This window comes from Rhincodon typus, chromosome 5, assembly GCF_021869965.1.
Source record: "Rhincodon typus isolate 14 chromosome 5, sRhiTyp1.1, whole genome shotgun sequence".
In the NCBI taxonomy this organism is placed as follows: domain Eukaryota; kingdom Metazoa; phylum Chordata; class Chondrichthyes; order Orectolobiformes; family Rhincodontidae; genus Rhincodon; species Rhincodon typus.
Window position 1 is genome coordinate 8,443,392 of NC_063336.1, and position 16,451 is coordinate 8,459,842.

Consider the following 16,451-nt stretch of genomic DNA (forward strand, 5'->3'; position numbering starts at 1 on the left):
GCCAAATTCTGAATGAACACCATCTACAAGTTCGCTGATGACACCACCACAGTGGTACGGATATCTAACTATGACGAGTCAAAATACAGAAGGGATTTGGTGGGGCTTGATGACATGGTGCAATGAAAGCAAAGACATACAAACCTCAACGTTGGCAAAATTTAAAAAAAAAAATCCACTTCAGGAAGAAAGGAGGAGAACATGCTCATCTACATCAACTGAACAGAGGTCGAAAGAGCGAAGAGCACGAAGTTTCTTGGAGTGACGATAACTGATGACCTGTCCTGGACTTCCCACGTAGATGGGACAGTCAGAGTGGCACAACAACATCTCTTCTTCCTCAGGCGGCTCAGAAAATTTGGCATGTCCATAAGGTCTCTCACCAACTTTTACAGATGCACCTTTGAAAGCATACTGTCCGGGTGCATAATGACCTGGTATGGCAACTGCTCTGCCCAGGACCACAAGAAACTACAGAAGGCGGTGTGCACATCCCAGACCATCATGGAAACCAACCTTCCATCCATGGACTCTACTTACATGGCTTGCTGCTGTGGGAAGGCAGCCAGCATCAAAAATCCATCACACCCTAGTAACTATTCACTACAACCTCTTCCATCAGGCAGAAGATAGAGAAGCCTGAACACACACACAAGCAGGTTCAGGAACAGCTTCTTTCCAGCCTTTATCAGATTGTTGAATGGATTCTAGGCTCAAATAATGTAACCTGTATGCCTCCAAGTCTTTTTGATCTGTACATCCTTTGCTTGCTGTGATCTGCCCATACTGCTCGTAAACAAAGCTTTTCACTGTATTTCGGTACACGTGACAATAAAAAAAAAATCAAAAGGAGGGCAAGTTTCATTCAAAAAGACAACAATGAACCAATTCAGTTTTTGACTACAGTCTGAAGGATTCATGTTAATTTTACTAAAATCATTTCCAGATTATGAAAAAAAAATCAAAACTCTCAACATGCCATGATGGATTTTGAATCACCGTTCTTGGTTTATTACTCCAGATCTCTGAAGGGGTGGAGGGACATGAAGAGAATTCTGATGAAGGGTCACTGACCCAAAATGCTAACTTTGTTCCCCTCTCCTTTGATACTGCCAGACCTGCTGAGTACTTGCAGTATATTTTTGGTTTTAAAAACAGATTTGGAGTATTCCGACTTCTGTCTATCTGTACGTATGATAGCCGAGGGATATATATTGGACTTTCAAATCATCATCGGTGGTCCCTCGCAGATGAGGGAGACTTTCACTTTCAGGGGAGAGTCTGTAGGTGGCTGTAAGACCACTACAGCACCGCAGGCTCGGTTACACTTGGGGTAGGTGAGGCATGGATTTTCAAATAAGGTCTTGCAAGTCCACCTGAAAGGGCAGATGGGGCCTCAACTCGATGCTTCATCTGAAAAATGACACCTCTGACAGTGCAGCACTCCTTGACGAGTCTACTGTTAAATTTCAATGCACTGCCTTGTGACTTGGAGGCAAGTGCGAGAACCAGAAGTTTGCAGGAGGAAGAAAGAAAAATGTTGGATGAAACAGATACACAACAGAAAATGGAAAAACAGGAGAGAAACACAGAAGATTGTCACATCTTACCTGTTCTTACAGTAGAGAAGAAAAGCAGACATAACAGACAAAGGATTGGAGCCGCCACCACCTGATTCACTGCTCCCGAGTGGATCTTCTTATCCAGTTTGGCAGGCAGGTAGGCATAGTACAGGTTGTAGCGATCCACCAAATGCTTCAAAAGCATGTACATCAAACCTAATAACAGAACCTGGTTTAGAAAAGTCTTAAAGAAATAAAGCAAAAATATGCAGACAGTAAACAACTTGCCGAGGTTTTTCTCGGTTGGTTTTGAGGAGCCTTTTGACGGCAGGGTTTAAGAGATACAACATGATGTTAGAGAGGCAAGTTGCTGCTCGCAACAGAGTTATGGGGTGTAGGACCATGATAGCTGAAGGCAATGGTGAGGCAAGGAGAAGAATTCCTCAGAGCAGAATCAAAGCAAAGAAAAAAAAAACAGTATTTAGTATCTTTCATGACTTTAGCATAGCACAAGCTCTTTATAATCAAAATGGTATTTTTGAAGTGTAGTCACAGTTGTCACTGACCAGAAATGGAACTGGACTAGCTACATGGTTACAAGGGCAGGTCAGAGGCTGGAAATCCTGCAGCAAGTAATTAATCTCCTGACTCCCCAAAGCCTGCCATCATCTACAAAATACAAGTCAGGTGTCAGACGGTGTAAACAGAGCATGCCAATTAAAAACTGGGGAGAATATCTTTCTTATCATCACATGTAAGAGAATTCCAAGAAGAAATAGACCATTGCTGTGGGGAGAAAGGAGTAAAGGCCACAGTCAAGCATCTTGAATAGAATCCATGATATAAATGGAAGATTTGTGGTTTGATCTGCCAACTACTCTGTTAACCGAGAGGATGTACACCTTGAACCCATATATCAATGCTTAGGTGAGAAAGCCACCAGCTGAACTCAGCTGGAACAATGTGCAACTGGACTTGACAAAAATAATGCAGAATTTATTCTTCCATTCGGTCCTAAAAATAGTTTTTCCAGACTTGAATACAGAAGAATAAAAAGTAATTTTTGACACTAGAGTTTCAAAAGGGTTGCCATGTTGGAGAGCTACCAATGACGTAAAATTGTGCTAGTCAGGGCCTGCAGAACAGGTGGTATAAAAATGAGTTCATAAAAATGGATGTCTCCCATTTAATGAAGATGATTTTGTTCTGAGGGTAATGTATTGGTGGAATCCTTCACTGTTAGAGGGCTGTTTTGGCTAGGTCATTACGTATATTCAAGACTGTATCAGACATACTTTTGAAATCAGTGAGGCAATCAAGGGCTATTGGAATAAGGCAGGAAAGTAGAGTGAGAATTATCCGCTCAGCCACGATCAAGTGGCAGAGCAGTCTAGACTGGCAGAATGACCTACTTCTGCTCCTATGTTTTATAGTTTAAAGTGTTCCTTTCAGTGTTGGACTAAGCCAGTTAACCATCCAAGCTTGTGGTTACTCAGCCTTCTTGTCTCCTATATTACGCTGCAAGGAAATGGAACTAACATGTTGTCGAGGGTTTAATTCCCATATCTGCTGATGTCACCATGAAGGTCCCACCTTGTCAACCTTACCCATTGCCGGAGACATGGTGAGCCTCAGGCTTAACTCACAACCAGTTGTCTGTCCAGCGGGAGAGCAGCCCTTTGGTCCAAGTACTATGGTGACTTGAGGTATAGATCAATTTTGGCCAGATAGAATTGTGAAAAAGGTGCAAGGAGCTGGCACACCTATTCCTGCACCTATAGCTTATACATCATTAAAAATGATGCTGACAGTCTATCCTCTAATGTAATAGTTGTATAGGGCCACACAATAGAGGTTCAACATTGGCTAGAAGAGTGTGAAACAGAAAGACAGGCAGTACGTTTTAGGAATAAGCTTCTGCAACCAGATCAAAATTGAAACATTGAAAATGTAAGCTTGTTACTTGTCAACTGACAGACAAGTTTGTAATGGCTGTCTATACACACCTTAGTTAAAGCTAAGCATTTCCATGGATTTGTTTAAAGAGCTAAAGTTTACTTTTTTGGACTGTAATCAAAAGAGTTACAATCTAGAGGATCATTAAAAGAGGAGGACATTTTACAAACAGCTGAGTAGCGTCCCAATGTTATTGAACCATAGCTGGAGTGATATATAGTCCTAATCACTGCTGTCTAGAATACTGGTTTGAAAATTGATTGCGGTTCTCAAATTGCCCGAGTGACACTGTATTTGGAATGTATTTGTGTTAAAAATGGTTCAGAATTACTCTGTGGTTCAGAAGTACTCTCTTTGAGATTAGGTATCCATTGGGATTTCAGTGACCTAAAAAGTCATCAGGAAGTTATTCTCAAAAGTTAATAATGCTCATAGAGTAGCATGAGATGGGCTGGATGGGCTTCAAAGTTTATACCTCCTATGGAACAGTTGCACACCTTCCTTACAATAAGCTGTTAATACTCTTTATAGGAAGCTGACAGTTCACTGCTCATATTTGACTGTTAAACAGCTGACAACCAAAAGTAACAAAAAGATTTAAAATGGACTAACATTTATCTAGCTAAACAATGGCCATTCTGGCGTACAGATTCATGTTTAACCTTCAATAGTTAGAAATATTTTCCACTTTCAGGGTTTTATAAAATTAACCCCAGCTTAGTGGTAGTAATCCTATACCAGAGGATTTCAAATTTAATCCCAAATGGGAAATATTAAGCAAAACTTACTGTGCAAACAGGCTGTCGTGTTTATTCACAAAATAAATAACTACACAGAAGTATTTCATTAATTTTGAAGTACTTTGATGTTCTCAGAACAAACAAGTGCCATACAAAAATTCAATGGAAGAAATCTGACTTTTTTATACTTTTAATTTGCAACATTAATGGAATCACTGCTTCACATTGCAAACAATCCTTTGAAAATAGAAAAATATGGAGAAGGGAAAACAGCTTTTCTAAAAACAAAGTAAATTTGAAAACAAAATGGGGTCCTACTCTTTCAACTTGGCTATTTTCAATGATCTGAACGACCTGACAAGAAACAAGGACAGAAAGAGATACAGTAGTCACGCTAACAGATGGCTCTTTTGAAACAATGACAGATCTGAGTTATACTGCATCTTCAGCAGTTAAACAAAATCACCAGCTGTATACCGCTTATTCAACACAGCGGGAGAACCAGCACAAGTTAATGATTTTGCATTGGCAAGGTCAGCCTAGTTTAAGGTATTGGAGCCATGGCCTGATGCGTGTCTGAGGGGATGGGCTTAGGGCAACTCAGGGTTTGGTGGCTAATTTGTTATTTGCAATCTCCGAATTGTTTGAGGCACTTGGTGCTGGTTCATTATTTATTATAACCCAACTGCCCCATCCTCTCTCACCCAACTTTCAATCCAGCATACCCGCCAGGGGCTAAACTTGCTATTTCCCTCCTGTCCAATTTCCTCACATTGACCATGGAGGCTCCACCACTGGATCAGCTCTAACCGTCTCTTTATGCGTTTCCTTCCAGAATGTCTGTTTACTTGTCAACAATGCCCTGGTTATCTGTTGTCCTCTTATAACGCTTGCATTGACATTGTGACATTAATGGAAACCTGGCTGAGGGAGTCTATAATGAAACATTCGAGTGGTTACATGTTCCATCCCGAATTCTTTTGAAGACTGCTGTGGTGGCAATGTGGTGCCTATCACCAAATCACACTTTGGCCTCACCACCTACTGACCATTTCATTAGTAATGAAATTGGCAAATGGTAAGTTGGTCTTCGTAGCAAGAGGATTTAAATATAAGAGCAGGGATGTCTTGCTGCATTTGTACAGGGCCTTGGTGAGACCACACCTGCAGAAATGCCCAGTTTTGGTCTCCTTATCTGACGAAGTATGGCTATTGAGGAACTGAGATTAGGACAGATTATAAAGAGAGATGTCTTCACCCAGAGAGTAATGAGCCTGTGGAATTTGCTACCAAATACGAGACCAAAACACAGAGTTCAAGGAGAAGCTGGATATAGCACTTGGGAGCTAAAGGGATCAAAGGATATGGGGCGGGGTGGTGGTTGGGAACAGGCTATTGAGTTGGATGATCAGCCACGATCATAATGAATGGCACAGCAGGCTCAAAATCAGCCGAATGGCCTTCTCCAGCTCTTATTTTCTATGTATCCGTGAATGCCTGCCCTGGTAGGAATCTGGCTTTTTATCTACAACAGTGCCAAGCATAGTGCTGTTGGTTATTTTACCAATCTTCTGTGCATCAGGTCACGTGTGTGGGGCTATTGCACTTCACTTCTCATTGGTACAAATAATTGGGCCCTGGTATTGAAAGGTTGGACAGTCCTAATATAGTGCAGTAATCTCCCACGGTGGTTTAGGCTATAGAACCAAACTGTTAAATTAAAATTTAATCAGAATTTAAAACAATGAGAAATTTATAATATTCAAAGTAGTTCCTAATTTTAGATTAAAGTTCAGAATACCCTCTGTCTCTTCTGTTTATTATCATACTGGTTAGTTTTCATCCACCATTATTAGAAAAGGCAGGGTCTTTACCCATTAAGGGGAAAGTAATTTCAATATTCTCGGAATGAGGATTTTAATTTCAGAAAGACTGCGATGTTTAGTCAGCCAACCAATAGAAAATTTTTATTCCATTCTCAAATATTTTTCTCATCGCCTGCCAGGAAGGTGGCAGCATTCCAATATCTTTCCATAAGTGGTCACTCTTCAAATATCAGCAACAACTCCCTTGCTGACATTTGTCAAACGGAACGCATCAGTCTTGGACACGATCCTCTCCATGCCTGCTCATTTCCTAGAAAGGGGTTCACTGAAAAGCGGAGGGAAAACTGCCCAGCTATTTGTACCCTAATCCAGGAGTTTTGAGACAAGCTGCCAATCCCGAGAGTAACCTGGGCTGAGGCCTGCTTCAACAGAAGTAACGTCTGGCATCTTCCTCATCTTTATGACTCAGATTAGGTATTGCACATAACCACAAAGCCTTCATGGGAGCTCTATGTTAACCATATCACAAAAAAAATCAATTATACAAGGATAACATTTGCTCTCATTTAATTAAAAAGAGCATCAATGCACTGTAACCAATACATTTACTATGGCTCATTTTTCACTTCAAAGGATGTTATGATTAGCTGTAAACTAATAACTAAAAGTAATTTAATTTACTGTTATACATGATGTAAAACAAATAACCATGGAAAACAGTAAAGGGCCATTATGTTGTGTCATACATAAACTGCTTTACTGCACTAAGATTTTAAATTTCCAGGAGAGGTCACTGTTGCTTTATTTGAAAATAAATACTGTATTTAGCTGAAAATGCTCATCAGGATTACTCTAACACAAGGGAAAGAGCACCCAGATACATTGCTATCTATTCCTGATATTTGTTATTTCGTAGCTGCATTAAAATATGAACAATATTTTTCATATTTTCTGAGAACTCAGCTATTGGAAAGCATCTCTGATAAAATCAACCCCCTAAAATAGGGCGGGGGGAGTTGGTGGGAAAGGCACTGCATTGGAAATAATCCATCCACCAAAAAAGTGAGAGGGGCACTAAAGCTGGAATAATCCACTATAAAATAGGGAGTGATGTCACATCTGGGATAACCCACTGAAGAGATGGGGCTGTTATATCTTGGTTAATTCAGCATTTATTACAGATGGGGCTGCACATCTTGGATACATCAACCCCATTTAACATGTGACCAAGTCAATACTCACCAAATGGGACTATAATGGGACATGTGATGCTGTAGGTCATGACAACAGTGAAGACGCACATCATCCACCCATAGGCAGCTCCAAACTGAAACTCATATGCTTGATGCTAGAAAGTGAAAATGCAACCCAGAGACACAAGTCAAAATAAACTACAAATCTCAGCAGGAACATTTGCTGATAACAAACTTAAGGGAATAGTTTGATGTTGGAAAGAGGCTGGAAAATCAAAAAGGCATTAATAAAGGGGAGGCTTTATTTTTTATCACTTCTGCATGTATACACCTTAATTCAGCTGGCTCACAACATTGTTCATATGCTTGGAGCTCAATATCAACATTATTTCACATTAAAAAGCAAATTAGAATGAGAACATTCTAACTGTATTAGGTTATATTTGATCTTTCACATCTAGAACCTTGGCTCAGTTACAGTGAGTTAGGGTTTATGCTCTTGGTTACCTCAAAAGGATCTGAACAAGCACAAATAGTTCAAGCTGCATTATGTAACCATCTGAAATGGAAATATAAAAATATCACTATGACAAGTATGGGGAATTCTTGAGTCAGAAACAGGCTGCTCAGATAAAAATAAAATAAAAATTTCTATAAATCATTGGCATTGCTGACACTAGTGCTGGATGCCTGAAGTTGAAACATGTCAATTACTATTATCCTTCAAAAGCTGGTAAGCAACTCAGTGGAAATTCAGGAGTTTAAATATTACATTGCAGTTCTTTCAGACAGTGCTTTGCAATAGCTTTTAATAAAATATGGAGTGAATGTGAGCTGAAACACCTGGTTGTGTTTAAAATGCACTTTCCGTTTCCTATTTCAGACATGAGCATGGACTTGGAGAATATGGTTCAGCAGAGGAAGTCAAAAGCACTAGTCAAGAGCTCAGTGTGATAGAGTAGCTGTTATCATGCAACAGGAAACAAATGGGTTAAAAGGATAGACTTTCAAACCGCGATTCATGGATTATGCAGAAGGGCTGGGTATGGGGAGTGAGATTCTGAGAGGAAAATTCAAGGGTTTTGTTAATCTAATTTCGGGTGTCAATTTCTATCCTTCACTATTTGTTTTAAGGTGGTCCAGCACAGAAAAAATTTGAAAAATGAGTGACACATTGTTGTAGTGAGGGGGAAAATAGAAAATTCTGATTGTATCTAACACATTCCATTCCTGATCCCAATATATTCAATGTATAAAAGTGTTGCATTCCTAATGTAATATAAATGGAACAAGACAGCATTAAGCAGCTCTTCAAAAAATAAACTTTCAGGAAGAGCTGTACAGAACCTATTCAGTGCCATTGAGTGTAAAGAACAGCATGAGAGTTATTCTTATATTAGTCCAAGATAACTAACTTTGTAGAGTTACACTGCATTTGAGTTACTGCAAATTGTTTAATATGACCAATTACTGTTCACAGTCATCACTTTACCTGTTTCTGCCTCTTCCAACTTTTTTCTCAAGTTCAAAAATACTTCCAAATATCTATTTTCCCCTTACTCTCACCTGTTCTCAACTTTTCCTCCATTTTACTTAACTTTTCTCTTTGCCTCTCTTTCACTTTCATTTCTTGTTTGCTTTCCATTTCCTTCCTTCCTCACTTCCTAGGGATGACAAACAATGAACATGATAAAGGTAATAGCAAGGGCATTTTGGGGTCCCTGAATGGATTGAGCGCGCAAATCTAAACCACAATCGCTAGACAACAGTCAGAATCTTAATGTAGGCAGACTACAGAAAATCTAGTTCTGAGGAAGGCTCACTGGACCCTGAACGTTAACTTTGTTTTCTCCTTCTCAGATGCTGCCAGAACTGCTGAGCTTTTCCAGCAACTTTGTTTTTGTACAGAAAATCAGATTTAGCTTCTATTTGAGACTTTGGGCAGTAAAAGTCATCATTTGATCAAGTAAAACACAGCATTTGGATTGACTCTACATTAACTCAGAAAATGGCTAGTCAAATGTTTATTAATGTTATTTGGTTAATTCTTTTGACTTTTTTTAAAAAAAGCCTGGTCAATGCTTGTTTTAGAATTCAAATTACCAGGCATGCTCTGACACACCCATGAAGGAATGGGAAAGGTAACATGAGTGACTCATCCCTGTAAGCTCTGCTCTCATGAGCTCATTAGTCCTAGTGTCCTTTACAGCAGAACAGTTATCAGGAATAAGAACCAAATCAACACTGAACTCCACTTACCAATAGGGCAATTAGGTAAAATTGAGGCAATATGAATCTTGCCCCAGCCAATATCAGCTAATTCAGTCTGGAATTAGCGAACCAGCTTCAAAAGACTCAAAATAGACAATGCTAGCTCTCTCTCAACAAATGCTGTCAGATAAGTGAGTTTCTCCAGCATTGTTTTATTTCAGAAAATTTTCTAGTGCATGGAATATTCAGCTAAAACCTTGGGTTTACAATGCAAGCTTCAGAACTCCCACTTTAAACTGGAGAACAGAGTTGACGTTTGAAGCCTAAGTGCATTTGCAATGGACTTTCACATATGTTCAGCACCAGCTCTCAGATGTACAGCACTTTGTTTCAGCAGTGTTAGTTCCATATCTGTTACCAAACTAGTTAACCTACATGGATTCTAAAGCAGCTTCCGTAAGTTGTCACGACAAATCTCTAACAAATGGGCAACCTCAAAAGTAGATATTAAGAATGCATACGCATGGCACGAAGGTCATTCAAAAGATTTGACCCAAGGAGACTTAGTAATCTCAGGCAGATGCAATAATTTGAGAATAAAGAAAAAAGTCCCCCCCCAAAAAAAAACACAACTTGGGTTCATTTTTCCTTGCCTAGCTGAATGGTGTCATTATGATTAAATAATTAAAATCAAGCAGATGAGCATATGGGGAACATCACGTTTGCCCAATATACATTCCCATTTGAGGGGAGTGTGCATCACAAGTCCAGAGCTTAGCTCCAAACTTGCAAAGACCCAAACACAACGGTGTGTAAAGGGATGACTAGAAATCAAATCAGCTAAAATAATGCAGCTCACCAAACTTCCTGCTGCCTGTCCAGTCAGGACTCAATTGACCCATTAGGTCTGCAAGTTATCTAGAGACTCACGCAATGAATTCCAGCCTCCAGGTATTCATTTACAGCCTTACTGAGTGTATGATGTGCCTGTGTGTTGGAGATTGTGGAGGAGAGTCACATAGGAGGAGAGTTGAGATACAATTTCTAAAAATTTTCAAAAAGTTGGAACCTCGGTAGCACCTGGCTTGGTACACTGGGGAATGGTGGCTTAGTGGTAACATTATTGTACTAGCAGAGACCCAGGGTAACGATCTTGGGACATTGTTTCAAATCCCACAATGCCAGCAAATGGAATTTAAATTCAAATAATAAATTAGCAACCTCAGCAAGTGACTGTGACAATCACCATCAACTGTCGTATCTGGTTTACTAACTTCCTGTAGGGAAGGAAATTTAACATCTTGGCCTAGTTCTGGTCTACATCACTCCAGACCCAAACTCAACTTATCTCTGCAAAAGCCATTCAGTTGAAGGGACCTTAGTGATGAGCAATAAATACTGGCCTCATTAGAGACAACCGCATTACATAAAAAAAAACAAGGAGCAAGATAGATCAAAGACACCTACACGTTTGACGTTTTTCCTCTCTGCTGCTGACTTGGCTAAGGAGAGACGGATCATGTACATTAACAGGCCTGGAATGCGCAGCAGATCCATGGCATTCCCAATGAACGCAGAAGCAATCACATAATTTACGAAGAAAGCGCCATTATCAGGAAGAAAGACGCACCTGAAAGAGAAAAGTCCAAACGGAGGAAGAAGAGGGTTATACAAAGATGATGAACGGCTCTTCTGATATGAAAGTAAACATCTACACCCAAAACATTAGTTCGTTCCTTTGAACTCGAACCCTGCAGATTAGGTGAAATAGATCAAAAGAATGAAGTAAGGTTCATGTAAAATGTAGAAATTACTCATTTGTTCCTAATTCACTAGGTCAGGGATATACCTAACTTTAATGGGTAACATCTAAGATTAATGGTCATGAATCTCCGACTTAGTCACTTAAACAACTCCGTAATTCAATGCTGACTAATAAAATCCAAAGAGTCAATTCAAATTCTCAGCTGCAATTTGCTACAGCTTTGACAAAATAAACTTTCAGAAAGCCATTGGCATACTGAACAAGGACATAAAATTGTAACATATGATCAGCTCTTACGAAAAAAACTCTAAACACTGGCTATCAATTTGTAGGAATGCATTAAATGGCAGTTACTTAAAAAATGTTACTCTTCTCTTATAAAACCTGAGCCAATAATGTTACTGCCCGTATTGTGGGATTGGCTGGGTTACAATTGGAGGACAATATCTGCTCAGTATTGAGAATTTCTGCCATAGGTCTCCACGTGACTAAACAAGTCTATTCTTGACCTGCAGATTTTTTGGCACATGGAGTAGGATGTCCTACAAGGTAATGGGACCTGAAATGCAGGATTTGCTTCCTTTTCTTCTCTGCTACTGCCTGCCTCATTAAACACTGCGGCTCAAAAGCATTATGTACATTAAGAGCAAGACATCAAAATTTTGAACAACTGGCAGTAAACTCCTTCCAGTCATTGTAACAATACTGCTGTGCTTCATTGAAGAGTTTCATAAGAACACAAGAAGTAGAAGCAGGAAAACGCCAATTTAGTCTCTCAAAGCCTGTCATTACTGTTGTGCCCAGACTGCAAATCCTCTTTTGTGCCAGCCCGAAGCTCTTAACTCTCCATCATTTACAAGACCATTGGTGCAAAGTTAGGCCATTCAGCCCATTGAATCTGCTCCATTTCATCATGGCTGATAGGTTTCTCAACCCCATTCTCCTGCCTTCTCCCTGTAACCCTTGATCCCCTTAGCAATCAAGAACCTATCTCACTCTTAAATACACTCAATGACTTTGCCTTCACAGTCCTATGCTACAATGAATTCTACATATTCACCACCATCTGGCTGAAGAAATTCCTCCCATTCTCAGCTCTGAACGGCCGTCCCTTCACTGTGAGTCTGTCCTCTCGGTTCCTAGTCTCTCCTGCTATATCCATTCTACCCAGGCCTCTTAGTATTCTGTAAGTTTCAATCAGATACCCTCCTCATCCTTCTAAACTCAGAGTACAGACCCAGAGTTCAACTGTTCCTTATACAACAAGCCTTTCATCTTGCAATTATTGTTGTAAACCCCCTCTGGACTTTCTCCAATGCCAGAATATCCTTCCTTAGATACAGGACTAAAACTGCTCATGTATTCCAAATGCGGCCTGCCAGAACCTCAGTCCCAGCAGCAAGTCCCTGCTCTTATATTCTAGCCCTCTTGAAATGAACAGTAACATTGCATTTGCCTTCTTAACTGGCAATCAAGCCTGCATGTTAACCTTAAGAGAATCCTGAACTAGGACTCCCAAGTCGCTTTGTGCTTCAGATTTTTGAAGCCTTTCCCTGTTTAGAAAATAATCTATGCCTCTATTTTTCCTACCAAAGTGCATAACCTCACTGTATTCCACCTGCCACTTCTTTGCTCACTCTCTTAGCCTGTCCAAATCCTTCTGCAGCCTTCCCACTTAAATCAACATTACTTGTCATTGATATCTGTAAAACAGATGTCTAACTAGTTGTAAAATTCTGCTTTGATCATAAATCTGAGAAAAGCCATAACATTTTGATTAGCTTTATTAACTAAATGCAATTATGTTACTAACATAATCATTTAATGGTTAAAATGGAGAAGAATTTTAGGCACATTAAAGCTCAATGGAACATGCAATATATGTAAAGACAACATATTCATCTCTTCAGGGAAGGGTTTGGAGTTCCATGCTTTATAACTGCTGCATCTAGAGTTACATGAGAGTTGCAGGTGCACAAAAACTAAAGGCAATACAGAAACTATGTTTGAAAGTTTTCTTATACTTGAGTCTGTAAGCACCATTCGGTCAAATGGGCAGCTGCTCATTTGGACAGCTGCTATATGTGCCAGAGAAAGATAAAATGCATTAAAAGATCAAGGAGGAAGGGAGAAAGGCCAACAATGCCCCTAAATAGAGAACTTTGTAACCTTAATATTTCCAAGGTGCTGAAAAATACAAAATTATTTCAATTGCATTAGCACACCAGACAGCTTACTCAAAACATCTTTGGAAAACAGACTTCTTGGAAATGATATAAACACCGAAATGGCTAGAAATACCCAGGTCAAGGAGCATCTGTGGAGACAGGAAGAGGATTAACTTTTTTAAATGAAAGTTTATCCATCCAAAATGTTAATTCTGTTGCGTTGTCCACAAATGCTGCCAGCCCTATTGAGTGTTTCCATCATTTTTGATTTCAGATTTCTAGCATCCACAATATTTTGCCTTTGCCCTGTATCTATTTCAGAATGCACTTTTAGTCAATTGAAATTTAGCTATCATGCTTTTAAATAATAATTACATAATATCTACATTTCAGTTCACATCCTCGATAAAAGGTTCCCACTCTTAACATCTAGAGATGATGGCTCTTCCTGATTTTCACACTCATCTAAGATGTGCTGTTTAATTCTACATGCAGACCATCATAAAGAGGTCCTCTGATTCTGCATTCCCTTATTTCCCAAATTCCCTACTTGCATCTGTGCATGCAACAAAGAACGCCTTAATAAAAAGAGGTATCAATTGGGTACTCACTCAAATCGAACTGTAGCTTCTTCCAGAAATTTCTTGTCAAATAGCCAACGGAAAAACAGGTCCAGACTGGAACAGAAATAAGCCCCATTTGAGAGAGATATAGCTTTCGATATAGAATCATAGAATGGTTAAAGCATAGAGTGCAACTATTTGATCTGTCATGTCTGTGCTGGCTCTTTGAGGTGGAGTTTTAAAATTCATTCATGGAATGTGGGTGTCACTGACACATTTAATGCTGTATCTAGTTGCCCTTGAGAAGATGGTGGTGAGCTGCCTTCTTGAACTATTGCAGTCCAGTTGGTTGAGGGAGGCCAAGATGCCATTGGAGGGAGTTCCAGGATTTTAACCTAGTGACATCGAATTTACCTACAATCACTCACCACTTTTGCCTCATTGCATTGTACATTCTTCCTTTTCAGACAGTATGGTAATCCATTTACCCCTTGAATACCTCATTTGAAACATCACATTCTGGCAGTGAATTTCAGATTCTAATCACTTGCTGCATGAAAGATTTTCATGTTGTCATTGCTTCTTTTGTTAGTTATTTTTAATCCGTGCCTTCTGGCTCTTGACCCTTTTACCAGTGGAAAAAGTATCTCCGTATCTACCCTGTCCAGACATGATTAAGTGCATCATTTATATCTTCTCCAACGCTTCTCCAAGGAAAGCAAGTCCAATTTCTCCAATTTATCTTTGTAACTGAAGTCCTTTACTTCAAGAACATTATCATAATTCTAATCTGCATCCTTTTTAACACCTTCACAAGCTTCATGAGGCGAGGTGCCCGGAACTGGATGCAATACTCCAATTGAGGTTGAACTGAGGTATTTCATACATGCTCAACATGGGTTCCTTGCTTTCATACTCTATACCGATCCAGGATGCTCTATGCTTTTGTTTTTAAAAAGAAAACAAACATTCTTATCTTGCCCTGCCACCTTCAATAACTTATGCAAGTACAGACCTTGGTTCTTCTATCCTTTAAATTTTAATCTTTTATTTCATATCGTGTCTCTGCATCCTTTCTGCCGAAATGAATAATTTCACCTGCCACTTGCCTAACCATTCCACCAACCTTTGCCCTTTTGAAGTGAGATAGCAGCCAGTGACTAATGGAGACCCACAGGGGTCAGTATTGTCAACACAGCTATTCATGTTATTCATTAATGATCTGGATAAAGGAACTGAGAGCATTGTTGCTAAGTTTGCAGATAAAACAAGGATAGATGGAGGGACAGGTAGTGTTGAGGAAGCAGGAGGTTGCAGAAGAGCTTGGAAAGTCTAGGGGTGTGAGGAAAGTAGTGGCAGATGGAATATAAATGTGGGAAAGTGTGACATTATGCACTTTGGTAGGAAGAATACGTGTAGATTATTTTCTGAACAGGGAAAGACTATGGAAATCTGAAACAAAAAGACTTGGGAGTCCTACTTCAGGACTCTCAAGGTTAACATGCAGGTTTAGTTGTCAGTTAGGAAGGCAAATGCAATATTAGCATCCATTCTGAGAAAGCAAAAATACAAGAGCAGGATGTACTGCTGAGGCTGTATAAGGCTCCGGTCAGACCATATTTGGAATACTGAGAGCAATTTTGGGCCCAGTATTGGAGGAAGGATGTGCTGGTGGTGGAGGGGATCCAGAGAAGATTTACAAGAATGATCCTGGGGATGAAGGGCTTGGCATATGAGCAGGTCTATACTCGATGGAGTTTAAAAGGATGATGGGGGATGTCACTGAAACTTACAGAATACTGGGAGGCCTGATAGAGTGGATGTGGAGAAGCTGTTTTCACTAGGAGAGACTAGAGCCTGAGGGCTTGGCCTCCAAGTAAACGGATGATCCTTTAGAACAGAGGAGGAAATTTTTTCATTCAGACGGTGAAGTAGCTATGGAACTCATTGCCATACAAGGCTGTTGAGGCAAAGTCATCAAGTGTATTTAAGACAGATAAATAGGTTCTTGATTAGTTAGAGGATCAATGGTTACAGAGTGAAGGTGGGAGAATGGAATTGAGAAACACATCAGCCATAATGGAATGGCAAAGTAGACTCAATAGGCTAAATGGCCTAATTCTGCTCCTATATTTTATGGACTTGAGAATTATCTTCTTTAGAGTTCACATTGCATCCAAGTTTTGCACTACCTACAAATTTTGAAATTGTACCCTGTATGCCCCAGGCTAGGTCATTAATACCTCAGGAAGTGCAGCATTCCTAACACTGATCCCAGAGGAACTCCACAACAAATATCAGTGGCTACAAATGTCCCTGCCCCTGGCCATGGTCAAGCCCCTGTTGTGAGACATTTGAACAGGTTGATTCAAAATATCTATCCTTGTTGTAGGCTTTTGTGGTGCAGCGGTAATATCCCTACTTCTTAGTCAGGCGGCCTGGGTTCAAGTACCACCTGCTCCAGAGG

At 39.8% G+C, this 16,451-nt stretch overlaps 1 protein-coding gene across 11 annotated transcripts in view; it reads right to left on the bottom strand.

The window, feature by feature from the left end:
* Positions 1-16,451, bottom strand: part of LOC109928772 (CSC1-like protein 2) — a 213,172-nt gene that overhangs the window by 14,128 nt on the left and 182,593 nt on the right. For all 11 annotated transcript variants that reach the window (XM_048596481.1, XM_048596491.1, XM_048596486.1 and 8 more), the window contains 4 exons: positions 14,033-14,098; positions 10,956-11,118; positions 7,327-7,432; positions 1,611-1,778 (listed from right to left, as the gene is read on the bottom strand). In XM_048596481.1, coding sequence (XP_048452438.1) covers positions 1,611-1,778; positions 7,327-7,432; positions 10,956-11,118; positions 14,033-14,098 — 503 coding nt within the window. The remainder of the gene's footprint in view (positions 1-1,610; positions 1,779-7,326; positions 7,433-10,955; positions 11,119-14,032; positions 14,099-16,451) is intronic.